Source organism: Ovis canadensis, chromosome 2 (genome assembly GCF_042477335.2).
Source record: "Ovis canadensis isolate MfBH-ARS-UI-01 breed Bighorn chromosome 2, ARS-UI_OviCan_v2, whole genome shotgun sequence".
Taxonomy (NCBI): domain Eukaryota; kingdom Metazoa; phylum Chordata; class Mammalia; order Artiodactyla; family Bovidae; genus Ovis; species Ovis canadensis.
Genome location: NC_091246.1, coordinates 246,037,156 through 246,051,986, shown reverse-complemented (window position 1 = coordinate 246,051,986; position 14,831 = coordinate 246,037,156). Strand labels below are relative to the sequence as shown.

Below are 14,831 nucleotides of genomic sequence, written 5' to 3'. Positions count from 1 at the left end.
CTAAGATCATGGCATCTGGTCCCATCAGTTCATGGCAAATAGATGGGGAAAAAGTGGAAGTAGTGACCGACTTTATTTTCTTGGGCTCCCAAATCACTGTGAATGGTGACTGTAGCCATGAAATGGAAAGACGTTTGCTCCTTGGAAGGAAAGCTATGACAAACCTAGACAGCATATTAAAAAGCAGAGATATCACTTTGCTGACAAAAGTCCATAGAGTCAAAGCTATGGTTTTTCCAGAGTCATGTATGGATGTGAGAATTGGACAATAAAGAAGATGAGGGGCAAATAATTGATGCTTTTGAATTGTGGTGCTGGAGAAGACTCTAGAGAGTCCCTTGGACAGCAAGGAGATCCAACCACTCATTCCTAAAGGAAATAAACCCTGAATATTCATTGGAAGCACTAATGCTGAAGCTGAAGCTCCAATACTTTGGCCACCTGATGTGAAGAGCCAACTCATTGGAAAAGACCCTGATGCTGGGAAAGGTTGAAGGCAGGAGGAGAAGGGACGACAGAGGAGATTGTTGGATGCCATCACCGACTCGGTGGACGTGAGTTTGAGCAAACTGTGAGAGATAGTGAAAGACAGGGAAAACCGGCATGCTGCAGTCCATGGGGTCACAAAGAGTCGGACATGACTTAGCGACTGAACAACAGCAAGTGGTTAAGACTCCGTTGCCAATTCAGGGGAGCATGGGTTCAATCCCTGGTCAGGAAACTAAGATCCCATATGCCGTGTGGCATAGTCAAAAGATAAAAACAAAACCACCCATCACCCTTCAGAGACTACCCCCGTCCACACCTGCCTTCCCCAAGTCTGTTCAGCTGGGGCTGCCAGGGGCTTCTCCCCAGAAGCCAGAAACAACTGGGGTGTTCTCTGCAATGTCAGCCAGATAAGCCTGAGTCCAAAGCCCTCGCTGGTCCCTCTCTCGCTGGCCCTTTGGGACCTAAGACCAAAGTTCTCAGAAGGAGCCTGCCAAGTACCATGCCCTTTGCCCTGCCTCTGGGAACCTCATTTCCAGCCTGGTGGAGGGATGGGCAGGATGGACAGCCATTTCTGGAGATCTGAATTTGATCCTTCTTTGTATACAATTCCAACTCTATACCAATTTCTGCTGCTGCTGCTGCTGCTAAGTTGCTTCAGTTGTGTCTGACCCTGTGCGACCCCATAGACAGCCCACCAGGCTCCCCTGTCCCTGGGATTCTCCAGGCAAGAACACTGGAGTGGGTTGCCACTTCCTTCTCCAATGCATGAAAGTGAAAAGTCAAAGTGAAGTCACTCAGTTGTGTCCAACTCTTTGCGACCCAGTGGACTGCAGCCCACCAGGCTCCTCCATCCATGGGATTTTCCAGGCAAGAGTACTGGAGTGGGGTGCCATTACCAATTTCTACCCCTTCCTAAACTGGAAGGACTGATGCTTAAGCTGAAACTCCACTACTTTGGCCACCTGATGCAAAGAACTGACTCCTTGGAAAAGACCCTGATGCTGGGAAAGATTGAAGGTGGGAGGAGAAGGGGACGACAGAGGATGAGATGGTTGGATGGCATCACCGACTCAATGGACATGAGTTTGAGTAAGCTCCGGGAGCTGGTGATGGACAGGGAGGCCTGGCGTGCTGCAGTCCATGGGGTCACAGAGAGTCGGACACGACTGAGTGACTGAACTGAACTGAAGTGAAACTGGCCTCCACCTGCTCTGCATCTCAGGAAGCTACAGATCCTTTCTGCATTTCTGGGTGTTTCTTCTTCATCAGGATCATTTTCATTCACTCGCTTCTTCATCAAATGTTTATGAAACAGGGACTTCTCCAGTCATCCAGTGGCTAAGATGCTGAGCTCCCAATACAGGGGGCCCAGGTTTGATCCCTGGTCAGAGAACTAGACCCCAGATGCTGCAACTAAGACCCAGCATAGCTGAGGAAGTAAATAAATAAGTATTTTTTAAAATGTTTATGAAACATCTACTGAGTGTAAGACATATGCTAAGGTCCTGTCCTACCCCTTCTCATTTGGTCTTCCCAGTGGGAAGTGTTACGGCATTCCCAGACTAGGAAAGTCAGACTCAGTGAGGTTAAGTGGGCTGCCTGAGGGCACCCGGCCTGTAAGTGGCAGGGCCAAGAACAGAGCTGTGCAGTTTTTGTTCACTGTTGCAAAGCACATCCCAGTGCCTGGAACACAGTAGGCACCTAATCAATGCTCACTGAATCAAAGGAACCCAAGTCCGCCAGACTTCAAAGCCCTTGGTTCTCTTTTGTACCTAAATTACCTCCCACATGAAGATGAATTTATTGTGAGAAGCTCACAATAAATTGTCTGCAAACATTTGTGTGTTTCTAGAGAGGGTTTGAAAATTCTTGTCCCCTCTTTTGCATGGCTGGGCCACTGCCCTAGTTAACATAAGATTCTCTTCCTCTCTTACCAGGAGGATTGCAACAGCTCTGGACTCAAGAGTTATTTTGTCCTTCCATTAAAAAAGAAGAGAAAAAAAAAAAAATCCCAAAACGTCCTGATTTTAGATTTCTGTTTTCTTTTCTGGGTCTCTCTGGTGTCCAAGATGGTTTTGTCCGCTTAATTTTAGTGATTTATAAACCTGTGTTCTGAAAATGGTATTTCCCCACCTTAGAGATATGAAATATAACATTGTGTCCTTTCCGACCACGCTGTTGTTGTTTAGTCCCTGTGGTCTCTGCAACCCCATGGACTATAGCTGGCCAGGTTCCTCTGTCCATGGGATTTCCCAGGCAAGAACACTGGAGTGGGTTGCCACTTCCTTCTCTAAGGGATCTTCCTGACCCAGGGACCAAACCCCTGTCTCCTGCATTGGCAGGCAGATTCCTTAGCATTGAGCCACCAGGGAAGCGTCTGTGTGCGCGTGGGTCTATGCGCGGCACCTCAGCTCTGGCTGCGGGCCTGAACACCTGGGCCCTGGATGGGTGGTGAGTGCCCACAGCCAGCCCCACCCATTTATGTTGCTCTAACTCCATCCTTCCCCAGGCTCCAGCTGGAGCTAGTGCGGCTTGGCCTCGGCCTCCCCAAGCCAGGCTGAGCATCCCGCAGAATCCCTTTCCTCTCCAGTTGGCTCCACAGTCAGGACTCTATACAGGTATAAACCCTCTTCAGGCTCCAAGCCTGTGATCTCTCCTAGAAATCCCAGCTCTAGGTGTCCCTGTCTTCCTCCTCAAGGCCTGGGACTTAGGGTAGATGAGGCGACATCTGGTCCCCCACACCCAGCCACTCACCCGGACGACCCTCCTCAGGGAGCCAATGCCTTGGGTACTCCATGCTGATCCTGGGGCTCCAAGTTCTGTATCCCCTTGAGGCAGGACCAGCTTCCGGCCCTGGAATGCTGGCTGTTCGTGCAGCACCCAGCTGTGGGCACAGAGACCTAGGGTCACCGAATGGAGTTGGGTGGGAGATACGTGGGGAGGATGTCCCCGCAAGGCAGGGTCTCTGGGTAGCTATGGGGGGCTTCTGCCCTCAGTGGGCACTTCTCACTGTCCTCACATCCCCGAGGTTCACATGCCAGAGCCCGCCGGGAGCTCCGCACTCACCAGCCTCGGACCACCCGTACGGAGGCCACATGGGCCCAGCCGGAAGCATCATCAGTATCTTCCCAGACCTCCTTGCGGCTGCCTTGGCAGCCAGGCTCTGAGAAGAGGACAATCTGCAAGAAGGCCCAGAGGGGTCCTTAGGGCCCGTCCCTGGAACCCCCACCTCCTGTTCTTCCACCCATTTGCCCCCCAACCCCAGCGCCCCCTACCTTTCCAGGCCTCGTGTTCAGCTTGCCCTGGGTCTTCAGTGCTGGGTTCTGGAATGGAGAGCCGTGATACGTCTTTATGGGGTTGCCTCTTTATTGCCTCTCTTAACCTGCCACTCTAGGAATCCCATATCCTCCCTGCAGGCCTCCAACCCGCAAAGAGCTGGCCCATAGAGAATGCTACGCTTGCTCCCAGCCCCCAGGGCTTCATCACTCTGTCCCCGGAACTGCCCCCTTCCCCAGCTTCTGAGATTTTATCAAGCCCTTAGGAATCCTCAGTGCAAACAGCCTGCTGCTCGGATCGGGAGACTGCCTCCCAGGATCCCGGTCCTCACAGGATCCAAACCCTGGCCTAGATGAGGCCAGGCCCTCCTCCGTTGCCCGCCTAAGGCCTCACTCACCCACCCCTCCGGGGGCCGGGCACGTGCCGGCTTTTGTGAAGGCGGCCTTTCACTGTAGAGCAGGGGCAGCTGTCCTGGACCCTTCTTGAGCCCCGGTGCCCCATGGGGCTGCAGAGCGGATAGTTTTGTGCCCAGTGGTTCCAAGGTGGGGGCCTCCTTCAGGGCAGGCATCAGACCCCCAAAGAGGAGGCTGCCTCCAAGACGGGAAGTGGGCCGGCTGCCTGCCTGCCACTCTGGCCCAGGTTCTGGGTGGGGGCCCTTGGCACCTGCTACATGCTTCTTCATCATCTCCAGAGGAGAGCAAGAGACCTGGGCAGGCCGGGCAGGGGAGGGGTCCCTGGGGGGGCCCGGCCTGGCTCTCTCCTGCCTGCGCTGGAGCTTTTCATCGTCACTCAGGTAGGGGTTCTCTGGCTCTTCTTCCTCCTCCTCCTGTGCCTTCTCTTCCTTCTTTACTTCCAGGGTGGGCACCTCCTGGGGGCTGGGTCCCAGCACGCACGGCCCAGGCTGGTCCTCCTCGATGGCAGGCAGGGTGGCGTACATGGCCAGGTAGGAGGAGCGGGGGGCTCGAGGTAGCCGGTGAGTGCGCAGGATCTCAGGAGGCTCCATGCTCCGCAGGGTATCCAGGAAAATCTCCAGGTCAGCGGTCAGGGCCACCTCCTCCTCCTCCCTTGATGGCTCCAGGAACGTCTTGCCCTTGGTGGCTTCAGGGACAAGCTGGGACTCCCGGCTGGTCTCTGCTCCCATCATCACCGGGGCTGGGGGACCTCCTGGACCAGAGGATATCCTGCCCACTGAGGAGGAGGGAGCGATGAGAGTGGCTGGGGCCTGGACAGCTACTTTCTGGGTGGAAGATGGAACATTAGAAGCACCAGGGTCCTGGACAGCTTCTTTTTGGGTGGGAGATGAGACGATGCTTTCTTCAGACCCCTGGACAACCTTTTCCTGTTTGGGGGATGGGACGGCAGGAATTGTCAGGCCTTGAGCAGCCTCTTCCTTGGGGAGGGGAGGGACAGGGCTGCCTGCCATACTCCAGACGACCTCTTTCTGGCTGATCGGGCTGACTTCTGGGCCCTGGGCAACCTTGGTTGGTTTGGGGGCTGAGGCAGCAGGAACACTCGGACCCTGCACTACCTCTTTCTGGTTGGGAGATGAGTCAGCAGGAACCCCAGGGCCCTGTACTATCTCTTTCTGGATAAGGGGAACAACAGGGACTTTTTCAGAGTCCTGAACAACCTTATTCTTTGGGGAGGATGGAGCAGAAAGACCTCCCGGGCTGTTGATGGCCTTCCATCTCATAGAGGATGGAGCAAGAGATTGTCCAGGGACTATAACAACCTCAGTCTTCACCATGGGCAGGATGGTGGCCGCAGGGGGATCTGAAAGCCCTTCTCTTTTGATGGAGGGCAGGGCCTGGGGTCCCTGGGGATTGAGAGTGAGCTGGGCCCGAGCCTGAGTAGGTGCTTCAGGTTGCTCTGGGGGGTGAACTAGGCTCAGGGAGAGGGTTCGGGTCTGGAGTCTGGGAGAGGAGGGTACTGGGGTGTGGCCCTGAGAGGTCTGGAGAGGGGACTGGGTGGGGCTGGCAGGTCTCTGCACCCTTGGGACCTCATGGACCCCAGCACCCAGGGCTCTGTCCTGTTCCTGGTCTGGGTGGGCTGCAGGGACCTCCTGGCTCAGAGTGGGGTGAGCCTCCTCCAGGAAGCCCGCAGGGCCTGGAGCAGATCTGTCCTTCGGCTCTGCCGTCCTTGTCTCAGGCAGCTGCCTAAGGGCTGACCCTTCTGTGCTGCCCAGACCTGGACTCCGTGGCACAGCAGCCAGGGGCTTGGGAAGCCGGCTGGTGGGGGCGGTCCGCTCAGCTGGTACAAGGCTACTTAGCAGCTCCAGGGCTTGACTGCGACTGGGGGAGCCCTCGGTCTGGGGGTTCACCACCACTGCCCGAACCGCGCGGGAAACACTGCGGCCCCTTGGCAGGGCCTCACCCAAGAGTGAGGGCCCCACGGAGTTGATCACGGTGCTGGTCACCCGGCGGTCCACGTGGCCTCCCACCATCACGGTGGTCCGCACAGTGCGCGTCACCCGCCGCTCCTCCAGGCTCCTGGAGCTGCCGCTGGCGAGACTCACACCCGGGTGGGGGCTCGGCTCCCGGGGCCCGTGCGCTGGCACCAAAAACTCAGTCCTGGCCGTGGCTCCCGCGCTCGGCGGCTCGGTCCTGGGGGGCTGGGGGCTGCCGTCACCCTGCTCCGCAGCCTCCTTCAGTCTTCCCACTGGCCTTTTTTCCTTGAGGGGTAGTATGTACTTCTTGGAAAAGACGGGCCCGTGGCTCTGGAAGCTCTTGGAGCCAGCCCCGTCCCGGGGGCCCTGGTGGTTCACGGTCTCTTCCTCCCAGACAGCAAAGCCATTGACTTCCTCTCGACGATAGCTGGACTCAAACGTCTCCTTGGAGGGGGCTTCCAACCGGGCCCCTGACACCAGGGACACCTTGTGGAAACGGTGTTTGACCTCGTCCTGGGCAGGGGGCTGCTGCCGCCATGTCAACGTGGTGCTCACCACTTGGGCCTTGGCCTCAGCCGGGGGCCCACTGGCCTCCTCCATGTTGGGCCCCGGCAAGGCGTCCTGCGGTGTCCTTGGCTCGCTGTGGTCCAGCTCGCTGCAGAGGGTGCCGGGAAGAAAAAAGATGGGGTCAGGGGGAGTGGTCAGGGTGGCTCCTGCAGTGTAGAATAGCTGTCTCTGCAGAGGTCAGACTGAGTAACCTCAGACCAGCGTTTCAGGGCCTTTGTTTCTTCATCAGTAAAATGGGCACGATACCCTCAGAGCTCCCACCCCTCTCCCTACTTTCAGGCGTTCTCCTATGCCACGGTCCTTCAAGGGGTGAAGCTGAGGCCTAAGCCTAGAAGGAGAGAGAGGAAGAAAAGAGGCATGTGGATCCGACTCACTGGTCTGTGGACAGGGCTGTGACGCTGCCCAAGGAGCCCTGGGGCTAGTCCTCTAGGAGCTAAAAATTAGAAAACCGGAAAGCTGAAAACTAGACAAGCAATGTTCTGACCCTGTTTCCAATCCTGATGAAGGAAGGTGAGGAAAGACAGCTTTGGCCTCAAGCAAAGCTGGGTTCCCCCTATCCCTGTCACTCATCAGCAAGATGACCTTGGGCAGCCACTTTTCCCCCAGCAAGTTTCAGGGCCCCCGGCCAGAAAACTGGAATAACAAGAGTATGTGCTTCACAGGGTTATTGTCGGAATCCAGTATGAGAGAAAGAATAAAAACTCACTTTATAAACGAAAATGCTGACTCCTATGTTTCCCCATGAAGAATAAATTATTCACTATGGCAAACAGTATGGAGTTTTCTTAAAAAACTAAAAAGCAAGGTACCATATCATCCAGCAATCCCACTCTTGGATAGATATCCAGAAAGGATGCAAACTCTAATTCAAAAAGATACATACACTTAAATGTTCACAGCAGCACTCTTTACAATAGTCGAGACATGGAAGCAGCTAAAGTGTCCATCCATAGACGATGGTTTAAGAAGATGTGGTGTATAAACACAGTGGGCTATTATCCAGCCATAAAAAAGAGTGAGATATCGCCATTTGCAAAAATAGGGATGGACCTAGGGAGTACCATGGGGTCGATAGGAGTCGGACACGACTGAGCGACTTCACTTTCCCTTTTCACTTTCATGCATTGGAGAAGGAAATGGCAACCCACTCCAGTGTTCTTGCCTGGAGAATCCCAGGGACAGAGGAGCCTGGTGGGCTGCCGTCTGTGGGGTCACACAGAGTCGGACACGACTGAAGCGACTTAGCAGCAGCAGCAGCAGCAGCATACTTAGAGAAGTAAATCAGACAGAGAAAGACAAACATAATATGATATCACTTACATGTAGAAACTAAAAAATGATACAAATGAATTTATGCATGGGAATTGCCTAGTGGTCCCAGCGATTAGGACTTGCGCTTACACTGCAGAGGGTGCAGGTTCAATCCCTGGTCAGAACTAAGATCCTGCAAGCCACACAACACAGCCAAAAAAAATCTATGGGCAAAACAGAAATAGTCTCACAGACACTGAAAACAAGCTTATGGTTACCAAAGGGGAGGGGGAGGCATAAATTAGGGGTATGAGATTAACAGATACAAACTACTGTTTATAAAACAGATAAGCAGCAAGGATTTACTATATTGCACAGGGCACTATATTCAATATCTTGTAATAACCTATAATGGAAAATAGCATATAGTTGAATCACTTTGCTATATTAAATCCAGTATACTTCAATTTTTTAAGACAGAATAAATTATTTATAAATTATGAACACACATTCCCCTTCTGCAGATGTGGGTGGGGGGAAAGACTCAGAGAGATTAGGAAATTTGCCCAGAGTCACACAGTAGCAGAGACAAGGGTTGAATCTAACCCTAAGTGGTGAACCACCAAATCAAACTTCCTAATGTATCTGGTAAACTAAGACTCTGTGTTTTGGGGGGTTTACTTTTAAAGGAGGCACAGCAGTCCTGGAAGGGGCCGGGCAGTCCCCTCTCTGACTTCCAGGCTGCACTAGTAGGGCAATCCTATTCTCAGGCCTCAAGAACCCAAGAGATGAGCCTGTTCTGCGCCAGCCTCAGTACCGGCCTGTCTGCAGCTCCTCCTCTCTGTGAGGCAGCCCCCAGACCATCATAGGGGCCCTTAAGGCCGGAAATGGACCCATGCCCCCGACTGCCCTCCCCTCTTCTCCATTTCCCTCCCTCCTGAGAGGCTGATGGAACCCAGAACTTTGACCCTGTCTTGTGGCCCCAGAAGTGACTCAGGTTTTATGAGGGACAGAGCTGAATGGGGCTGAGGCCCAGGGAAGCCTGACCTGACTCGGGGACCATTGGTGACTCTGACAGCATGTGGCCTGGTCCAGGATGGGCTCTGGGTGGCCCCAGGAAAGTCTTGTGTATGACGGAGGGGAGGGGCTGGAAGGGATGCCCAATTCTTTCCCCAGGCCCGAATTCCTGACAGCCACACACTCAGACACCTGATTGTAGCCCTTCCCTAAGGCCCAGCCTTCTCCTCTGTCCTCACTAAGGAGCTCTTTTTCTTCCAACAGAATCTCTGTCTTCCTGGCTGGTACTAATGATAATAACCACCATTCGCTGAGATTCCCCAGCCGTGATGGCACCAACAGTAGGGGCAGAGCCTGGGTTCTAAGTCGTGTATTCACTCCTTCACTCACTCATTCACCGTTCATCGTGTTAGGCGATGTGCTAGGTTCTGGTTGCACCCGTGCGTGCTCAGTCATTCAGTCGTGTCCCACTCTTTGTGGGACCCTGTGGACTGCAGCCCACCAGGCTCCTCTGTCTGCGGAATTACCCAGGCAAGAGTACTGGAGTGAGTTGCCGTTTCCTCCTCCAGGGGATCTTTCTGACCCAGGGATGAAACCCACGCCTCCTGCATCTCCTGAATTGCAGGTGGATTCTTTACTGTTGAGCCCCTGGGGAAGCCCCAGGTTCTGGTTAGATTCATCCAAAGCCAATTTCTCTTGAAAGTGGTATTCCGGGAGTTCAGGGGTCAAAGAATTAGACATAAAAACAGGAACCACATTTGGAAGGCCTCCATAGGCTTTTGCCACAGGAGAGCCTCGGAAGAGGAGGCCACTGGTATTCGTATCAGATACGTCTGTGACCTCCCAATAATCAGAATTCTATGCCTCTCTGAACCCAGCCCCCAGACAACACCCCTGATAGTCATTCCACAAGCATGTGGTCATTTGTTTCTGCCTGCATACCTCTAGGGACAGGGAGGTCGCAATTTAACAGCTGACCTGTTCCGTCCCTGAATAGTCACGATGGCTAGAATGTTCTTCACACTAAGCAGGAATTTGCCTGCCTATAGATCCCCTGACCCTGTTTTGTCCTTCCTCTGAAAACACACCTCAAAACCCCAGGAGGCCTCTCCTAGGCCAGCAGAAATGCCCATTTCCAGAGCCCTCTCTTCTTCAAGGCCCCGGAACCAGCCGGGTCACCTGTGACTTCCAGATCAGCTGTGTGGGGCTGGGAAAGGGAGGGGCTGTGGAGGGGGTGGGGGGGAGTGTGGGAAAGAACCTTGTCTAACTCAACAAGGCCTGGATTCTCCCCGCTTACCTGTGAGTCACCCCCAAACTAGGCCAAACCGGCCCACAGGCCCACAAGCACATGCTGTGTCACACACAGGCACACACCAACAAACAGGGCACAGAATCACACAGGCGCAAACACACGCAGACACTTACCCCGGCATACACAGTCAGAACCAGAGTCAGACACAGGTACTCAGGGACACACGCACAGGGACACAGCAGACACACAAGTCACACAGACGCAGGAACCCACAAGCACAACGACACGTGCACACATGTTCCCAGTACACACACACACAGTCAGGCCACAGTCTCCAGCCCTTCTCCCCTTGAAATTAACCCTCACTGGGACAGACAACCACACCTGGATGCATACACGTCTTACATATCCGGCCCTGATTGCGTCGTGCCTCCCCCGCCTCCCCATATTTGCCAGTCCTGGCCCAGGGAAGCCTGCCCCAGAAAGGGAGCACAGAGAAGAAATGACACCCCTGGAGCTCCACTTCCTTCCCCTCTGAGCCCTCGCCTCCTGCGAATCTGTCATTATCCACCCGTGCCCAAAATAGTCAGGGAGTGGCAGACGGAGTCCCCCAGCCAAACCTGCTGCCCCTTCCTTTCCCCTCGCCAAGGCCTGCCTCCTCCACCCACCCTCTCTCTCTCTGTAGCCCTCCTCCGCCCCCCACCCCCACCACCCTTCAGGATCTGCTTTAGACCCTGCATTAGCTCATCTGTTTTGAACTGACTCTTCTAGGATCACTGTAAGCTTTCTCAAGGTAGAGTTCTGCCTACCGTGATGGAAAATTGATGTTGGTTAAAAAGAAAGAATCAGTTGTTCAGTGAAGGGAAAAGGAAAAAAAAAAATAGGAGGAGGGTGCGTAATCAGGGATTCTTATTCAACCTTCCCCACTGAGCAGGTCCCTGAGCCAGCCTGGGTCACACAGGTCCCTCTTCCTTGTCGCAGGATCATCATCCTGACTCCGGCCCAGAGGCGTGGGCATCCTTGGTGTTGCCTCTGCCGCCACAGTGCTTCCAAATCTGGGTCCCCGCACAGATGGTAGTAGACTTCACCCCCATGTAGTCACAAAGAAATCACAGGTCACAGAAAGCTCTGTACAGCAACCACACTCAGCACCCCGCCACCCCCCGCCGTCTGCACGGGGCCTCTGAGGCCTCTGTGAGAGGCAGGAGAGAGAGGTGTTTAGAACACGGGTGCAGGCGTGCACGCTCAGTTGCTTCAGTCGTGTCTGTCTCTTTATGACCCCATAGACTGTAGCCCACCGGTCTCCGCTGTCCATGGGATTTCCCAGGCAAGAACACTAGAGTGGCTGCCATTCCCTTCTCCAGGGGATCTTCCCAACCCAGGGACTGAACCTGTGTCTCCTGCATTGCAGGTGGAGTTTTTTAACCGCTGAGCCACCGGGGAAGCTCTGGAACACAGGTATTTGGGTTCAGATTCTTGCCCCTTCATTTTCTGGTCGACTTAGAGCAGGTGATGAAACCTGTCTGAACCTTAGTTTCCCTTCTGTCATTGGGGTGAGAGGGTGGAGAACAGGATCAGCCCTACTTCATGGGGCTGCTGTGAGGATTAAATAGAATTACGCTGAGAAAGGGAACCATAGGTGACAACCACCACCATCATCAGTAGGAACTTTTCAGAACGCTGTCTGAGGCCTGGTGTGCCCTTCCAAGTGGTTCTAGAGAGGTCTCAAGTTCACCGTGTTGGCAGTGAGTTTTACAGGACCCATCCTCCTTTCTCTGAACCCACCAGGCAGATTCAGGAGAGTCAGGGGTCCCTGCAGCCACAGATTAAAAACCAAGGCTTTAAAAAAAGAAAAACCAAGGCTTAGCAATGTTATGTGGCAGCCTGGGTGGGAGGGGAGTCTGGGGAGAATGGATACATGTATATCTATGGCCGAGTCCCTTTGCTGTCCACCTGAAACTATTACAACGTTGTTAATTGGCTATACTGCAATACAAAATAAAAAGGTTAAAAAAAAAAAAAACCAGGGCTTGGGAACCTCAGCGCCTGTTCACCAACACAGGGCCAGGTGGGGTAATTATTGCTGCGACTGAAGCGTTATTAATAAGCATCTGGGCTGTTTTGGTTGCCCCACTCTCTAGAGTTCAAAGTATCTTCCTGTAACCTCCTCCTCCTCCTCCTTCATCTCCAGTGACCAAATCAACTTGATGACTCAAGGCCCAGAGAAGTTAAGCAACTCACCCCAGGACATCCAGCATCACCTGAGAGTTCTCGTCTCAGGCTGAGAAAGTGGTCTCCAGAACAGAACGAGGGTCTGGGGAAGGTGTTGCTGAAGATAAGGTGACCCTCCCCATCCTCTCTGCGACAGGATATCCCCCTCCCCAGGTGGATGGAGGAGGAGAGCAAACCTGGGTCCCGGGAGGCAGCCTGCGGGCATGCACGGGGTTGGGGGGCAGGCAACAGAGGGCAGAGATGGGAAGGGGAGGGGATGGCAGAGTCAGCCTATGCCCGGGAGAACTGAATGAATGGTTTAGAGAAGCCCAGAGACGAGATAGAGACCCAGGAAGGGGCGGCCAGGTCAGTTTCCTCCTCCCCCACTGCCCCACGTGGGGGATGAAATCTACTCACCGTCTGTGTGGGGACCCAGGCGTCCGGCCGGCCCGGAGCTCCTGCCGCTGGGCCGTGCTCCCCTGATGTGGTGGGGCTCGGAGCTGGGGTTCCTGAGGCGGGTCAGCTAGGCACCCTGTGATGGGGCGGGGCCCCTGGGGAGGCTCCTGCCAGCCCCTGGATTCCTCAGGGCCGCAGGGGTGGGGAGCTGGTTGGGCCGGTTTGGGCTCTTCCGTCTCCTCCCCAGGTGCTTGCTCACGCCCCTGCAGGCTGACAGTGATGTGGTAGTAGCGGGTCCTCCTGGCAGAGGGACGCTCACGTAGGGTCTGGGCTAGCTCTGGCAGGGTTGGCTCTGGCAGGGCTGGCCCTGGACTGGTAGGCTCGCCCTTTGCCCCCTCTGCCCTGGGGCAGGACGCTGGGCGGGGCAGCACGTCTTCCAGGTTGCTGGGTGCCTCGGGCAGCAGAGGAAACCCCCGGGCTGAGTGTGGGGGTTGCCGGCAGGTGTGGCCCGGAGGTCCTTGTTCCAAACATCCAGGCGCCAGTGGTGGGCCTGAGGGACCCCTGGCTCCAGCAGGCTCTCCTGAGGTCACCGCTGGTGCCAGGCTCTCTGGCCCCATGGAGGCATGGTTGGCCAGGTCAGAGGCGCTGCCTACAGCAGGCCTCTGGAGGCGCCCCAGAGGCTCCACCAGCCCCCCTGAGCTGTGTCGTCGCTTCCAAAGCCAGGAGCCAAGGCTCCCTGCCCGAAGGTCCAACTCTGAGCGGCTCTGGGCTTGGGCCTGAGGGAAAGCAGAAGCAGAGACCCAGTGATAGCCTCTCTGGCCTGCCCCCTGGGTACCCCCCCGGCACCCCTGGCTGCCCTCCTTGGCACAGGAGAAGCTGAAGAGAGCTCTGACACCAAGCGGAGCTGCCCTACAGAGAGGCTGCCAAGGCCGCAAGAGCTGGACAAAGAGGCAGAGCTCTGGAAAGTTCCTTTGGCATTTATCTCACCCCTTCCCATTCTACATACGAGGAAAGGGAGGCTGAGAGAGACGCCGACATGACCAAGGTCGCACAGTGAGGGTTCCTGACTCTCAGGCCAACTGCTGGTTTCCCAGGACTCCACTGGCTTCTGGCCCTTTGCTACCAGCTGCCCTGGGGATTAGGGCCTGTGTGGGCATGCCTGCCACAACGCCCCTGGCTTCTGCCCACTCCAGGCTTCCAGAGCCTGCAGCCGCCTCTCCAATACCCTCACAGCCTGAGTGTTCCAAACACACCTGAAGGAGGTATCGGGTATAGAGATGTTCTTGGGACAAGAGGAAGCCAGGGAAGAGGGTTCCCCTAAAAGTGGGACAACCCTGACTTCTGTCTGCCGTCTTCCCCTGGGGCCCAGCCTAGCTGTGGGGGTGAGGGGAGAGGGTTCAGGACCACAGACCTGAATAGACACTGCCCCCCAAATGCCAGTCTTCAGGGATGGATTTGTGTCCTTGGCAACAGAGGAGCCAAATCTGGGGTCAAATTTCTCCTTAGCAGGGGCCTTTAATCCCAAATACCTGATTTTACACATCTATGAAATAGATGCAGCCTCTCACTCCCCAGGGGCTGAAAATCTCAAGAAACAGGAAGGCTGGATGATTAATCTGGGAGTCTGGAGCAAGGCAACCTGGGCTTGATTCTCAGCACTGTTACTTTCTAGCTGCAATACCTCTTGCATGTTAGTTTCCCCATGTGCTAAATGGGCATGATAATAATAGTATCTGCTTCCTGGGAGTGCTGAGAATATTGTATGAGATAATCCATGCAGCGTACCCAGCAGTACTCTAGTAATCACTGATGATGTTCAGGATCACAGAGAAACACATGCCTGCTTGAGCCATCTCTAGAGGAAGCCTTCTGCTATCCAGGGGATAGAGGGTGGGGGACCTGGTCTCTGTCCAATCCATGGCTCAGGTTCCCGCTGAGGATGGGGAAACTTCGGCCAGAAGGTTAAGTCACTGGCCCAGCGTCACC

General features: G+C 54.8%; 1 protein-coding gene across 2 annotated transcripts in view; it reads right to left on the bottom strand.

Annotated features, from left to right (window-relative positions):
* Positions 1-14,831, bottom strand: part of CRYBG2 (crystallin beta-gamma domain containing 2) — a 30,226-nt gene that overhangs the window by 12,656 nt on the left and 2,739 nt on the right. For both annotated transcript variants that reach the window (XM_069578929.1, XM_069578928.1), the window contains exons 3-7: positions 12,867-13,621; positions 4,163-6,806; positions 3,765-3,812; positions 3,556-3,668; positions 3,244-3,373 (exon numbers count right to left, since the gene is read on the bottom strand). In XM_069578929.1, coding sequence (XP_069435030.1) covers positions 3,244-3,373; positions 3,556-3,668; positions 3,765-3,812; positions 4,163-6,806; positions 12,867-13,621 — 3,690 coding nt within the window. The remainder of the gene's footprint in view (positions 1-3,243; positions 3,374-3,555; positions 3,669-3,764; positions 3,813-4,162; positions 6,807-12,866; positions 13,622-14,831) is intronic.